General features: G+C 48.0%; 1 protein-coding gene across 3 annotated transcripts in view; it reads left to right on the top strand.

Moving 5' to 3' along the window:
- The window catches only part of INTS3 (integrator complex subunit 3), a 138868-nt gene that overhangs the window by 78224 nt on the left and 45535 nt on the right, over positions 1-15109 (top strand). For all 3 annotated transcript variants that reach the window (XM_029581628.1, XM_029581627.1, XM_029581626.1), the window contains 3 exons: positions 1551-1704; positions 8573-8641; positions 10742-10817. In XM_029581628.1, coding sequence (XP_029437488.1) covers positions 1551-1704; positions 8573-8641; positions 10742-10817 — 299 coding nt within the window. The remainder of the gene's footprint in view (positions 1-1550; positions 1705-8572; positions 8642-10741; positions 10818-15109) is intronic.

The raw sequence follows: 15109 nt of genomic DNA, 5'->3' as shown, positions 1-15109 counted from the left end.
TTAGATAATATTCATTAGTCCTTTATTGGTTTTCTGTGCTGGCTATTCTTCCCTCGTTAGTGTATGTGCTGTTCCTAATTAGTACAGTTAACTAAATACATGTTGGACCCTGTCTCTGATTTATATTCAGCATCAACCAACAAGGAATGAATTACATAGTCTGGGTAAACAAATAAGCATGGGAGTAGCTGGCCTGTTACGGCGGTTACTACCCCAAATCAAATAAGCCTGATACTTCACTTTCAATGCACATCCAGCAAAGCTCTCTCCTTCAATGGCAGGGAAAATGAAGAAAAGATTATTTATATTCAGCATCAACCAACAAGGAATGAATTACATAGTCTGGGTAAACAGATAAGCAGGGGAGTAGCTGGCTTGTTATGGCGGTTACTACCCCAAATCAAATAAGCCTGATACTACACTTTCAATGCACATCCAGCAAAGCTCTCTCCTTCAACGGCAGGGAAAATGAAGAAAAGATGATTTATATTCAGCATCAACCAACAAGGAATGAATTACATAGTCTGGGTAAACAGATAAGCATAGGAGTAGCTGGCTTGTTATGGCGCTTACTACCCCCGAATCAATTAAGCCTGATACTTCACTTGCAATGCACATCCAACATAGCTCTCTGCTTCAATGGCAGAGAGAATGAAGAAAAGATGATTTATATCAGCATCAACCAACAAGGAATGAATTACATAATCTGGGTAAACAAATAAGCATGGGTGTAGCTTGCTTGTTACGGTAGCTACTACCCCGAATCAATTAAGCATGATACTTGACTTGGAATAAGTATCCAGTGCAGCTCACTGCTTCAGCAACAGAGGGAATTAAGTAAAGAGGATTTTTATTCAGACAACCAACAATGGCTGAATTGCACATGCAGGGTAAACAAACGGGAGTAGCTTGCTTATTACGGCGGTTACTACCCCAAACCAATTAGCTAGATACTTCACTTAGATGCAGCTCCAGCACTGCTGTCTGCATCTATGGTGGGGGTGGAAGGGAATTGGAACCAAATAGTTACCAATAAGGGCCCTGACCTCAGCGGTCAGAGTAACAGATTATGAAAACAAATAGGTGTGAAAGCTTGCTGGGCAGACTGGATGGGCCGTTTGGTCTTCTTCTGCCGTCACTTCTATGTTTCTATGTTTCCTTCTCAAGTGTCTTGGGGATAGTTGGGGTGCTTATTCTGGGGAGTTATGGGCAGCTTGTTCAGGTCTGTGATGTGGCAGTGCAAATAAGGAAATGAGGTGGAATGGAGATTAACCTGCTGGCGACTGGAAAAATATTTCCCCTTAGTAAAAAGGGGACAGGTGTCAGTACTCCCCCCCCCCCCCCCCCCCCCCCCCCCATATGAGTATATGGGAACTGTCTGCCTTCAGAGAGGCACAAACAAGAGGTGTCCCATCCACAGCTAGGGTCTGATTCTGTCTTTTAAATTATTGGAATCAGGAGTAGAAATGGATTATTAGGGGCCATCTAAGGTGGGGTTCCCTAGCTCCCTCCCTGAATTTGGCCTATATTTGGTTGCCGTTTCCTTTCAGTAAAGCAGCCGCTGGGAAGATGAACCTGTATGAGTCATTTGCACAAGCCACACAGCTGGGGGACCTGCACACATGCCTGATGATGGACATGAAGGCCTGTCAAGAGGATGATGTCAGACTGCTGTGCTACCTCACTCCTTCCATCTATAGCGAGGTAAGAGCCTGTGTACACACTCCCGCTCCTTCCATGTGTAGTGAGGTGAGAGTCTGTGTGTAATCTCCTTCCATCTATAGCGAGATGACAGCCTATGTGTGCTCCTGCCATCTATAGCAAGGTGAGAGCCTGTGTGTGCCCTCCTTCCATCTGTAGTGAGGTGAGAGCCTGTAGGTGCCCTCCTTCCATCTAGAGTGAGGTGAGAGCCTATGCATGCATGCCCTTCCTTGCTCCTTTCATCAGAACAGAGGGAAGACCAACTTGTAATCACTCACAGGCCGATACAGTAATCGAATGCAGTTTCCCTGAACGTACCCAGATCAGTCCAGACCTCCTTGGTTTTGCCTCCCTCCCCAGCAGATGGAGACAGAGAAAGTTTTACTGTCACTGCCACTTAACACGAGTTGCCACCTGCAGTCCCTCAGTATTTTCCTTTTCATCAGTGGGTCAGCACACTAGGGAGCACATATTGCTTACACAGGCCTGAAGGTCAGTAGAGCCATGGATAAGTTGTATCCTTTGCCAGAGGAAACGCTGGAACTCTTGAAGGTCCCAAAAGTGGATGCATCCATATCGGTTGTTACCAAGAAGACGACTATTCCAGTAGCAGGTGCTACCACTCTGAAGGACCTTCAGGATCGGAAGCTGGAGGCGTACTTCAAGAAGATATTTGAGGTGTCTGCTCTTGGTATTTGAGCGGCGGTCTGCAGCAGTTTTATGTCGAGAGCTGGCTTGTGATTAGTGCAGCAATTGCAGGCCGACGGGTCCTTGCCTGAGACCAAGACACAGCAGGTGGAGCGGCTGGGAACGGTGGTGGCCTATGGCGCTGATGTTGTATGATCTGGTTCGGACGTCCTCCAGGACAATGATTTTGGCTGTTTTGGCCCACAGGCTCCTCTGGCTGAGGAATTGGTCAGCCAGTGTTTCATCCAAGCCTCAGGAGCCTTGCCTTTCAAGGGGAAGCTTCTGTTTGGATGAGACTTGGAGGAGATGATCAAGGGAACAAGGTTCATAAATTGCCTGATGATAAGCCTAAGCAGAAAGGCTCAATTTGAAAAAGGTGAACGTGGCTCTGAAGGTTCCTCATTTTGAATGAGACTCTGCGCTCTGTGATTGCCTCGGTACACAAGGAGAGTTCCTGGCATCTCTGGATTTGACCGAAGAGTACTTATACATAGGCATCCGGCTAGACCATCAAAGATTCCTGAGATTCATGATTCTGAGGGAACATTTTCAGTTTTGCATTCTGCACTTTGGGTTGGTGACGGCGCCCAGGACCTTTCACCAAGGTGATGGTTGTGGTGGCTGTGGCCCTCCAGAAGGACGGGATCTTAGTTCATCCCTATTTGGAAAACGTTGATTCGGCGAAGTCAGAATCTCTTTGCCGGGAGTTAGTGGATTTAGTCCTCTGACGATTCTGATCCTTGGGGTGGATAGTCATTTTGGCCAAAAGTCACCTTTTCCCTTCCTAGACCGGAATTCCTGGGGGAGGGGGGGGGTGTTTTGATGATAAGGTGGGGAAGTCTTTTTTTACTAACAAGCGGATTTCCAAGTTGCAAGCTCAGATCCACGGATTGTTGGAGAAGCAAGTGCCCAGGGTTTGGGATTACTTACAAGTTCTCGGGTCTATGGCTTCCACTTTGGAGTTGGCTCCATGGGCATTTGCTCCAATGAGATCACTACAGTCAGCCTTACTATTCTGCTGGGACCCTTTGTCAGAGCAGTTTCAGTTGCTTCTCCCGCTTAAGGAGGTTGCCAGGTCCAGCCTCTTGTGGTGGCTCCTTCCAGAGAAGTTGAGACGAGGGGTGGACCTTGATATATCGGTCTGGACAATCGTCACCACTGACGTCATTCTCTCCGGATTGGGAGCGGTATGTCAGAATCAGTCCATTCAGGGCCGATGGTCAATGGAGGAATCTCTGGTCCATCAATCGCCTAGAGATGAGGGCTGTATGTTTGGCCTTGCAGGCATCTGCCCCTGGTGAGGGGAAAGCCAGTAGGAGTATTGTCGGACAATGTGACGATAGTGGCTTATATAAATCGACAGGGTAGCACCAAGAGTCGAGCAGTGGCCCAGGAAGCCTGGGAGCTATTCAAATGGGCAGAGCAGCATCTTGCGCTGCTAGCGGCCTCTCAGATAGCAGGCACGGACAATGTTCAAGCGGATTTTTTGAGCCGTTAGCAGCTCAACTCCGGAGAGTGGGAGCTGTCAGAAGAGGCGATGTCCCTCATCAGACGCAGGTGGGGCACACTGTGCATGGATCTAATGGTGACTTACCAAAATGCCAAGGTCCCGCGGTTCTTCAATTGACAGAGAGAACGAGGAGCGGAGAGAGTAGATGCCTTAGTTCTACCTTGGCCGAAAGACGTCCTACTGTATGTGTTTCCCCCTTGGCTGTTGGTGGGCAAAGTCTTGCGATGCACAGAGGTTCTTCCAGGTGATGTGATCCTCATGGCGCCAGAATGGCCTAGGTGTCCTTGGTTTGCGGACGTAATCAATCTAGCAGTGGAAGCCCTGGTATGGCTAGCTCTACTTTAGCTGCCCATCCAGATGTAGTGCATTTTCTCCGGGAACCCAACATTTGCGTCCTCCGGTTCGGGCGCCTTGTCCCTCTTGGAACCTCAACATAGTCCTTAAGAGCTTGTGTGCGGCCCCGTTTGAACAGCAGAACCCTCAGGGACAGCACCAGTCAGGTTGCTGTGAACGCTATGTCCTCTCAGAAAAGCCAGGGTGGTCCACTCCAGTATGGAAGCTGTCGGCAGACATCTGACATGTTTTTACAAGGAGTGGATCAGGATCACCTTGGACCAATGGGTACTGGAGGTGATCAGAGAAGGCTATGCATTATAATTTTTGCGCCCCATTGGGAATGCCTTCATGGTGTCTCGCTGCATGTCCCACAGCAAACAAAAGGCAGTTCAGGATACATTACAATATATTCAAGCACTGGGTGCAATTATTTTGGTTCCGGCAAGAGAGTGGGATCGAGGGAGGTACTCAATCTATTTTGTGGTTCTCAAAAAGGAGGGTACCTTTCAGCCTGTCTTGAATCTTCAGAAGGTCATTGTGGATTTGCGAGGTCCACACTTCCGGATGGAGATATTGTGAATGGTGATAGTGGCAGGGGGAGTTTCTGGCCTCATTGAATTTGACAGAGGTCTATTTGCACATCCCCATATGAGTGGACCATCAGAAGTTTCTTTGCTGCATGGTGCTGGGGCAGCATTTCCAGTTTTGGGTTCTTCCTTTTGGGTTGGTGACAGCTCTGCGGACTTTCATGAAGGTGAGGGTTGTGGTGGTGGCTGCACTCTGGAAAGAAGGGGTTCTGGTTCACCCTTATCTGGATGATTGGCTTATCTGAACAAAGTCGGGGAGAGAGGGTTGTCAGTCAGTTCAGAGGGTCCTGGAGATGTTGCATTTTCTGGGCTGGGTTGTAAACCTAGTTAAGTCAACTGACACCGGCCCAGTCCTTGGAAAATTTGGGGATAAGATTTGATACCCGAATAGGCAAGGTGCTTCTTACTTCAGAGAAGATACTAAAACTATGGTCACAGGTGCTTCGGCTTCTGCGAATGCTGGTGCCCAGGCCTGGGACTATCTTCAGGTTCTTGGTTCCATGGCTTCTACCCTAGATTTGGTGTCATGGGCCTTTGCTCACATGTGTCTGCTCCAGAGGGCTCTGCTGTCCTGTTGGGATCAGTTGTCAGAGGAGTTTCATAGGCCTTTACCTCTGCAGGGGGTCTCCAGATCCAGTCTCTCATGGTGGCTATAGAGATCCAGTTGGGAGAGGGGGACGGGTCTGGAGGTTCCAGACTGGGTGGTGGTGACCACCGATGCCAGCTTCCAAGGTTGGGGGGGGGGGGGGGGGGGTTTGCCAGGGGCGACTGGCCCAAGGTCGATAGTCATCAGCAAAAGCATCCTGGTCTATCAATCGGTTGGAAACAAGAGCTGTTTGCAAGGCGTTGATAGAGTTCCTCCCTTAGATTCGGGATGAATGGTGAGAACGTTTTCGGACAATGCAACAACGATGGCATATATCGGTTGTCTGGCTAGGATGGAGAGTTGAGCAGTGGCCCTAGAAACCCATGAATTGTTTGTCCTGCAGAGCAGTGCCTGAAAGGGATTGCAGCTTCTCATGTGGCAGGAGTGGACAACATAAGGCAGATTTTCTCAGCCGGCAGCAATTGGATCTGGGAGAATGGGAGTTGTCAGAGGAGGCCTTCAACCTCATCCGGACTAGTTGGGGCAATCCCCAGCTGGATCTGATGGTGTTGCACAGCAGTGCCAAAACAACCAGATTCTTCAGTCACAGGAAAGAGGCAGGGGCTGAAGGGATTACGCTCTGGTTCTTCTGTGGCCAGTGGGCATTCTGCTGCACGTGTTCCCACCATAGCCACTTGTGAGTCAAGTATTGAGGTGTGTAGAGCGGCATCCAGGCAGGGTGGTGTTAATGGGGCGCCGGAGTGGTCACAGCGTTAGAAGTTTGTGGATCTGGTTCATATTGCTGTAGAAGGACCCATCAGGTTTGCTCATCTGCAAAATCTGCTCAGGCAAGGACCTATCTTCTCGGATTGGGTAGATCACTTTTGTCTCAATGCTTGGCTTTTGAGAGGCGACATTTAAGATCGAAAGGCTACTCAGACGTGGTAAATTGCTATGTTGCTTCAGGCCAGGAGACCAGCCACTTCTCTGGCTTATGTCAGGATGTGGAGAGTATTTGAGTCCTGGTGTGTGGAACCAAGAGCTAACTACTATGCGGGTGGATATTCTGCACATCTTGGCTTTTTTGTAATGGGGTTTGACAAAGAGACTTGCCTATAATTCGCTTTGGGTACAGGTGGTGCCTTTAAGATGCCTTTGAGGGAAGCTGCAGGGAAAGCCGGATATTGTGCGTTTTTCTCAAGGGGGCCAAGCATTTGCTCCCTTTGGTCCGAGGTATATGCCCCTCTTGGAACCTTAATTTGGTATTGAGGTTTTTGCAGTCCACCATTTGAGCCTTTGAGGAAGGCTTCTTTGAAAGACTTCACTCTGAAAGTGTTTTTGGTGGCGATTTGTTCAGTAAGAAGGATTTCAAAGCTTCAGGCTTTATCCTGTAGAGAATCATGTCTACGGATCTCTGCGGATGGTGAGCTTTGCATATGGTACCCTCCTTTTTTTGCCAAAGGTTGTTTCTTTCTTTGTTCCACCTCAGTCAGTTGGTAGAGCTTCCAACTTTTCCAAATTTGTCTGGGGAGGGAGAGCAAATTTGGATCCATCTGAGGGAGCTTTACTTATTAGACGTGCGTTGGACTCTCTTGCAGTATCTTAAGGTCACTAACAGTTTCCGGCGGTCAGATAATCTGTTTGTCTTGTTCGGGAGTGAAAAGAAAGGGACTAAAGCGTCTTAAGTATCTGATTGCTCGGTGATTAAAGGAGGCTGTTTTTTCCACCTATCTCCGTAAGGAGCGGATGGCCCCGGAGGGGTTGCGGGTACATTCGACTAGAGTGCAAGCAACCTCTTGAGCGGAGTGTCAGTATCACCACAGGAGATCTGTAGGGTGGCCACGTGGTCTTCTCTTCACACTTTCACTAAGCACTGCTGGCTGGATGTGCGGGCGCCAGAGGAGGCGAGTTTTGGAGAGAGTGTTCTGCGAGCGGGTCTTTCAGGTTGTCGTCCAGTTTTGGGGAGCCTGGGTACATCCCATTTGTTTGGACTGATCTGGGTTATGAACAGGAAAGGAAAATTATTTCTTGCCTGCTAATTTTCATTCCTGGAATACCACACATCAGTCCAGAGACCCTCCCTTTAATTTCAAAAGACTGTATTGTTGGTTTTGTAGAATAAAAGCAGAGCTCAAATTTGTAAATAGTTGGATCCATTGGACTAACAAACGGTTTCTTTCTGTGTACTGTTGGATGTGTTTTTGGGTACTTGCTAAGTACTTGTAGCATGAATTGGCCGCTGTTGGAAACAAGATGCTGGGCTTGATGGACCCTTGGTCTGACCCAGTATGGCAATTTCTTTTGTTCTTATGTGTCGGCTCCAGTTCATGGGTTTCCAACCCGGGATAAGATATTCGCCCTAGGAGGGAGTTGGTTTTTCATATGGGGCTCTTCATTGTCTTGGGAACAGGGCAATACTGAGGGACTGCAGGTGGCGCACTCGGTTATGTAGCAGTGCCTGAAAAGTCTTTTAGTTCTCTGCCTCCATCTGTTGGTAGGGATGCAAAACCCATTTGTCTGGACTGATCTGTGATATTCCAGGAACGAAAATTAGCAGGAAGAACCAATTTTCCTTTGGGAAGGCAGGCTCTAAGCCCTCATTAACATGGGATTTCCATGCGAGGGCACTGAGCTTGACCGCACGTTTCTGAATGCTCATTTTGGGAGTGTAAAACTCCTTTCTACATCGGCAGTAAGGTTTACACTCCCAAAATGAGCATTGCCGAGTAGGTAAAGCTGTGCATCAGCCTCTTTGTGAGGGCAACCATTGTTTGTAATTTCTCTTAAATGGTTTGGATAACCCAAGTAATCCTGATCCCTTCCTTCCCTCAGGACTGAGGGTATTGGCATTTTCTCCTGGTTCTCTACTTTTCCCCAGAACTCTTCTGTGTAATAAAGAGCTACGTCTTATGCTAATTAAATCAAGAATTACATTTGTCTGCTTTTGACAAATGGCAGCCCTGTGTCTGTGTGCTTTCGGCTTTGAATTTCTGACACACCATGAATCTGCCCTGGATCCTGACAGAGAGACAATCCATTACTAAAAGGCCATAAAGGGTGCACTGGAAGAAGCAGATACAAGAATTGCTCTCCTGCTGATCTTAGGGGTGGGGGCTTCTATGGTCATGGGCTGAAGCTCTCACTCTTTATTTTCTGCTCTTGCAGTTTCCGGATGAAACGCTGCGGAGTGGAGAGCTGCTGAATATGATTGTTGCTGTCATCGACTCTGCGCAGGTGAGAGCATTTACTGATTTCACTGCTCAGCCCCCTCACCAGCCGTGTATCTGCTGCCAGCAGCACCCGCCTAGTATCTACTCAGCCCCCTCTGCCACTGTATTTGTATCTGCTCAGCTCCTCGACCCCCCTCTCCTCTGTTGGCAGCAGCACCCACCCTGTATCTGTTCAGCGCCCTCCTCTGCCAGCCAGCGGTAGTGCAAAAGGGAGATAAGTGTGGTGGGGGCACAGAGTGAGGGCTGTTTATCTTTCCTTTAAATTAATGAGGAGCAAGGCTGGTGTCACAGCATTCAGGCTTTGCGAACGGTTTTAATGAAATGAGCTGACCTCTGTGCTCTCGGGGTGGCTCTGCTGTCATTCAGCAACTTTGCTTCCAAGCAATTTATTCTCAGACTTCCAAGTCGGATGTTTGCAGTGAGAGGTCAGGGATGGGGAGATTTGTTTCAGATGTGTCATTTTCCTTCCTCTTTGTAGAAGGGGGAGTGTGTAAAACTCAGGGGAGCCCCCTGCACCCCAGAACTACCAGACAGAGAGGAAATGAATTGGAGAGGACTGAAATACTGTTATACTGCTTTGTTTAAAAATGTCACAGGGTGTAATGTGGGCCTCCTATTGGTGGCATAAAGTGGTAGTGAGACGCCTTGTGTCTGGGCATGAAGGAAGTGGTTTCTTCACTGAAACACTGGGGGTTTTATTATATATGAGGGCAGGAAAAGCGAGTGCCTGTGTGCCATGGTTTTAGCAAGTTCCTAGTGGGCAGTCATATTCATTAGCCCAGTTTCTCATAGTGCTGTAGCTCCTTCTATTGCCCAACCCGCCATAGGCCATTGCTCAGAAATGAAGCGTCTTGTTTTGCAGCCATGGTGAGAATAGTCAGGCGTGCAGGTGGACTTCTGCTAACAAGTGCTCAAGCATTCTCCCTCTGACTCCGTCACAAAGTGGTACCTGTTGACCTGAAGCACCAGGTTTCTATGACAGGATGGGTGGGACACTGAGGAGGAGGAGGGAGATGGGGGGAGAGAGACTGTCCTCAGAAAGAGGTGGGGCGTGGGAGTGGGTGTGTGTGACATGCTGGGGCAGGGGGGTTAGTATGTATATTGGGGGGGACGGGACACGAGATTGTGTGTAAGCCATGCTGTCTGATCATCAGGTCTGACAGATTTCCCCTCTGCCTGCCTGAGGACTGTTTGGGGCAGGAGAGAGACTGAGGTTTGCTCCTAGCTCTCCCTTAAAGGTCTCTGCTGCTTTAAGTAGGTGCTCTCAGTCCTGCCTCCTGCTCACGCTGAATGGTAACTGCAAGGTTAGTGCTCCAACTTTGGGAAGAAGAAGAAGCGGGCTAGCCATCAGCCCTGGCATCACACTGAGGGGTGGAAGGTGTTTATCTGATGGGAAGCGGATTTGAGTGAGAGAGGGAAGCTGCCTCCACCTTTACTGCCTTCTTGTTAGGAGAAATCTATGACAGAAAATGGGCAGGGCTCAGCCACTCTTTCTCTAAATCATTCACACCTCTTCTTCCTCTTTTGCCCAATTCTAGAGCTGTGAGCAGAGACTCCATACTTCAGTGTACCCTGGCCTCTTCCCCCTGTCTTGTGTACCTGTGGGACATTATACAGAGCAGAGCCCCCTCCCCCCTGCCTCAGACTGTCTTGCTCTTCCCCTTTCCACCCTGTATGATAGTTTCCTCTTGCTTGTATTTTTCTTGCAACTGAGGAGCTTCCAGATGATTTTGGGGAGGTACTGGGAGTCCTTTTGGAGCTCGTCAGAGGGGTGTGGAATGGGTGGAGTCCTTAGTGGCATGGACAGTTGTCAAGCTTCTCAACAAGATATTGTTTTGCTCTTTGTTCCCTGGTACCCCCTTTCCCTCCTCCTACCTCACCCCATCGGACCACTCTTTCACTGGCTTGCTGGTTCTCCCCTCTGGAAGCACCTTTGCTTCCCTTGCAGCTGCAGGTACTGGTGTGTCATGCAGTAGTGATCCCCCCCCCCTTCTCCATTATTGGTTCTCATGTTCCCTCCCTACACCATCTCTGTTGCCAGTCTTCCTGCTGCTGCCGGCTCTCTGGTATCTCACTCCTGGCCTCACCTTTGCTTCCCTTGCAGCTGCAGGAACTGGTGTGTCACGTGATGATGGGGAATCTGATCATGTTTCGAAAGGATTCGGTTCTGAACATTCTGAGTGAGTACAAGGAGAACCTGGGATGCACTGTTCCTTCACTTGGGGCCACAAGGGCTCAACCACCTGCTAGGAATACCAGAGCAGTTCAGAAATGAGTCCATTTCCTGTTGCGTCTTCTGAGGAATGGGTAAGATCTGACCTCATACAGTTTATTGCTGCTGTCTCTTTGTCAGTCTCCCCCAGCTCTAGCAGTTCTCTCTGTGCTGCTGCTTTCTCCTCTTCAGCCTCCCCTGGCTCTATGAGATTTCCTTTTTACCTCTTCAGTGTGCTCAGGAGGGAGGAATTTGTGATAAATACAGGAGTATCTGCTATTGTCTTATCTGTGGGCATCCAGGATTGATTTCATCCACACAAGTCGTAGGATGATGCCAACCTAGATGTGCTCTCTCAGAGCTCAGAAAGACCATGCTCCTGTGCTGCCACTGCAGTCTCTTCAGTCATTTTTCTTCCACTGAAGAAAAAGGACATTCCTGTGCATACCCCATATCGGTCCAAACAAGTGGGTTTTGCATCCCTATCAGCAGATGAAGGCAGAGAATGAAAACTTTTCAGGTACTGCTACATAACCAAGAGTGCCACCTGCAGTCCCTCAGTATTTCTCTGTCTCCAGCAGATAGTAGAGGTGCAAACCTGCAGTCTGCAGCATGATAGTAGAGGGGATCCATTCTGTTGCTCCATTTCTGCCCTAAGACTAATTCTGTCAGAGTACACTTGCATGCTTTTCTGGCATATTGCCTCCACTTAAGGTCTTCCAATTTCTTAACATTCTATAGTAGCAAAATATATTTATTTATTTAAAGTTCTTGTATACCACTTATCAAATTTCCTAAGTGGTTTACAATAAAAGATTCATAATAATAAAAACAAGACATAAAACAAAAATCATTTAGCAATATCAACTTGGAAGCTGCTAATCACTTCGATTACATATTATAGCAGGTTTTCTCCTGCCATTATTTCACCTTTGATAGAATTTTCAATTCGTTTTTTGTTTTTTTTTTTTTAAACAATTTCTGCTGCTGTATTACTCACACTTCTAGGTATAGGAAATTTCATAGGCTTGAATAAATAAGACAGTTTTAATCAGCTTTCTAAACCTAAGAAAGGATCTTTCTTCTTTTTTTTTTTTATTTCTTCTGGTAGTAAATTCCACAATATTGGGCCTTGGATCATAAAAAGCCACTCACGAGATTCATTAAATCATATATGTTTATAGGATGGAATATCTAATAGTAATTGTGTACCTGATCATAATGGCCTAGAGGGCTGATAGAGTTTCAAATTTGAGTTAAATCATGGGACACCATCCCATTAATGCTCTTGAACACAAATAATAGAACCCTTAACTTGATGTCCCAAGTTATAGGAAGCCAATGGTCTTTGCCATCTTCATCTACCCATAAGAGAATCACCTACTCAGTGAGATGCAAGTATAGTTCTTTCTTAGCTAGTGAATCCTATTTCTAACACGTAGCATTCATGGACCTGAAGTTTCTTTCCTGGAAAGTATTGCTGTTGATACTGTTACCTTGGCATGCAGAGCCTTAGTTGTACTCTGCACACAAGTCATCCAAAGGTCTTGCCTAAAGTCATTTCTTAAATACACTATAGTTTTCTCTGACATTTTTTCAAAACCTCATCCTAATAAAGGTGAACTGCAGAAAGGGAAAAGATTTTCTATATGGGGTGCGTTACTTGGAAAGGTAAAAAATGTGTAGGAAGTCTCCTAGACTATTTGTCTATCACAACTCAAATAATCAGAGGCTTCCAGTTAGAAAACAAATGTGCTCAGCCTGGATATCAGACTGCATTTCCTGTTGGTATGCTAAATTTGGCAAGCAATTTTGTAGCAAAGTAAAGCCTCTCCAAGTACAAGCAATTTTGATGTGCCTAGCGTATCTTTGCTCAGCTTCCATTCAGAAAATCTGCAACGGCTATGTGATCTTCTATCCACACTTTTGTTAAACATTAATGTCTTTAAGAGGACCCTTGTAGGAATATAGGGCCTCTGTCCAAGCAATACTGAAGAACTTTAAGTAGATACTTCAACTCTCTCTCCTTTAACTTACTACCAGTTGCAATGTTTCCACTATTTATCAAAGTAACATTTTTTGTTGCAGCTCTCAGCTTAGGAATCCCCATTCTCTGTATGTACCCAGATCAGTCCAGACTCCTGGGTTTTGCCTCCCTTCCAGCAGATGGAGACAGAGAAAATTTCACAGGCACTGCCTCTGAACCTGGTGTGTCACCTGCTTTTGGTGCTTCAGTCTCCAGAAGATGGAGGAGGTGCAAAATCTGCAGTTCTGTATCTAAGGGAAAAAAAAAAAGATGATAGAGGAAAAGAAAAAGGATTGTATTGGGGGAATTCCCTCTCAGGAGGTTGGCAGGTCCTGGTGGGACCATCCCGCCTGGTTCTAGAGAAGAATGAGCAGGGATTGGGGACCCTTGAGTGCTCGCTGATCCATGCCAGTAGTGAAAGCTAGTGGTCTAGTTCCCTCACCCTCAGGAATCGGGGGAAAAACCTCTGCCACCATGCAGATAAGCTTGCTGTCTGTCTATCTGTCTGTTTTGTAAAGTTAAAAAAATAAATAAAAAGAGACAGAGAAAAAGAAGTCAGGGAGCGTGTTTTTGCTTGTTGTTGGTGTTTCCTGTCAGTGGCAGAAGGGCTCCGGTCAGGTGATGAACTACTGTCGTGGCTCCCAGCATGTTCTCCTGTTCTGGCATGTGCCACACAGTCATAGTTGGTCCGGGCCATGCTGCATGCCTAACGATACGCTGCGTGTGGAGAGAGTACCGCATGCCTCTCTCGAGCCAGCTGCTGTCACCAATGCCTCTCCGGTGGGGGGGAACACGACTGCGGTGGCATTTTTGTTGCAGCACAAGTCTGGTGGGCCTGGAGCTACAGCGTGGGAGGCTGTTGATCCGTTCCCACTGGGGTGCGGGAATGGCAGCCATTTTGGAGTCTCTTGCGGCTAAAGGCACAAAATGCAGCAGGGGGAGGGGATCTACCATCTGTACGTTCTCTGGCTGATTTCTCTGCGGAGGAGGCCCGGGGGGCCCATGAGGGCTAGTCGGGGGAGGAACAGGATCCTCTTCCAGAGGATTGGGAGGGTTTCTCCCCTTTTTTCACCGGGATTTGTTTTGATGCACAAAGCCTTTTTGGCCCACCAGATCGCGGACTGGCTGAACTCCCCCCCCCAGAAAGAAGTCCGGGGCTTTGGGAGTCACTAGGATTCGGAGGGTCCCTGGTCCTTCTTGTTCAGGGGCCACCAAGGAAGGTTCCTCGGAGGAGTCTGATCGGGGCTTGCCATCTGGAGATGGTTCTCATAGAAACATAGAAATGACGGCAGAAGAAGACCAAACGGCCCATCCAGTCTGCCCAGCAAGCTACGCACTTAATCCTTTTTTTTTTCCCTTTTTCTCTCTCCCACCTGTTACTATTGGCTTCCAGTACCCTCCAGCTCTAATTCCCCTCCACCCCACCACCAATGTAGAGAGCAGCGCCGGATCTGAATCCAAGTGAACATCCAGCTCAATTAGGGGTAGCAACCGCTGCAACAAGCAGGCCACACCCCTGCCCCATACTCTTACCCACTCCTGTTTTTTTTTGTTTTTTTTTTGGAGATGGCAGCCCTCCATCCTTCCGCTCCATGAAGGTGGAACACCAACCACTGGCATCCCGCTCCGTGAATGCCTCTGTGGCTACTGCCGCTCCGTGCAGTGTTTTGCTGCCTCCTCTTTATTCACGTCCTCTAGACTTGATGGATCCACAGTGTTTATCCCACACCCCTTTGAAGTCCTTCACAGGACTTCAAAGGGGCGTGGGATAAACTCTCCCGATGTCTATTCTTCTCGCTTGCTGCAGGATCCGGAAGAGGATGCGAGAAAGGTCCAGACGATGGAAGGCGACGATCACAAGGTGGTTCACTTGTTTCAAAGGGAGGAATTTGGGTCCCTGATCCCGCCAGTCCTGGTAGAGTTGAGAATAACCATTCGCAGGAGCAGGCTGACCTGGAGGAAGTGGATCCGATCATGACCGGCTTAAGGGGTCCAGCCAAGACTTTCCCTTTTCACAGGTCGGTTAAAGAGCTGGTGGTCAGCCAGTGGGATACTCCAGAGACTGGCCTTAAGATTAGCTGGGCCATGGATCAGCTGTATCCTTTGCCCGAAGACACCTTGGAGCTTTTGAAGTGCCAAAGGTAGATGTTTTGATCTTGGCAGTTACAAAAAGGACCACCAGTCTGGTAGCTGGCATGGCAGCTCTTAAGGATTTGCAGGACAGGAAGCTCAAA

This window comes from Rhinatrema bivittatum, chromosome 16, assembly GCF_901001135.1.
Source record: "Rhinatrema bivittatum chromosome 16, aRhiBiv1.1, whole genome shotgun sequence".
NCBI lineage: Eukaryota > Metazoa > Chordata > Amphibia > Gymnophiona > Rhinatrematidae > Rhinatrema > Rhinatrema bivittatum.
This window is presented reverse-complemented; position numbering and strand designations above follow the sequence as displayed.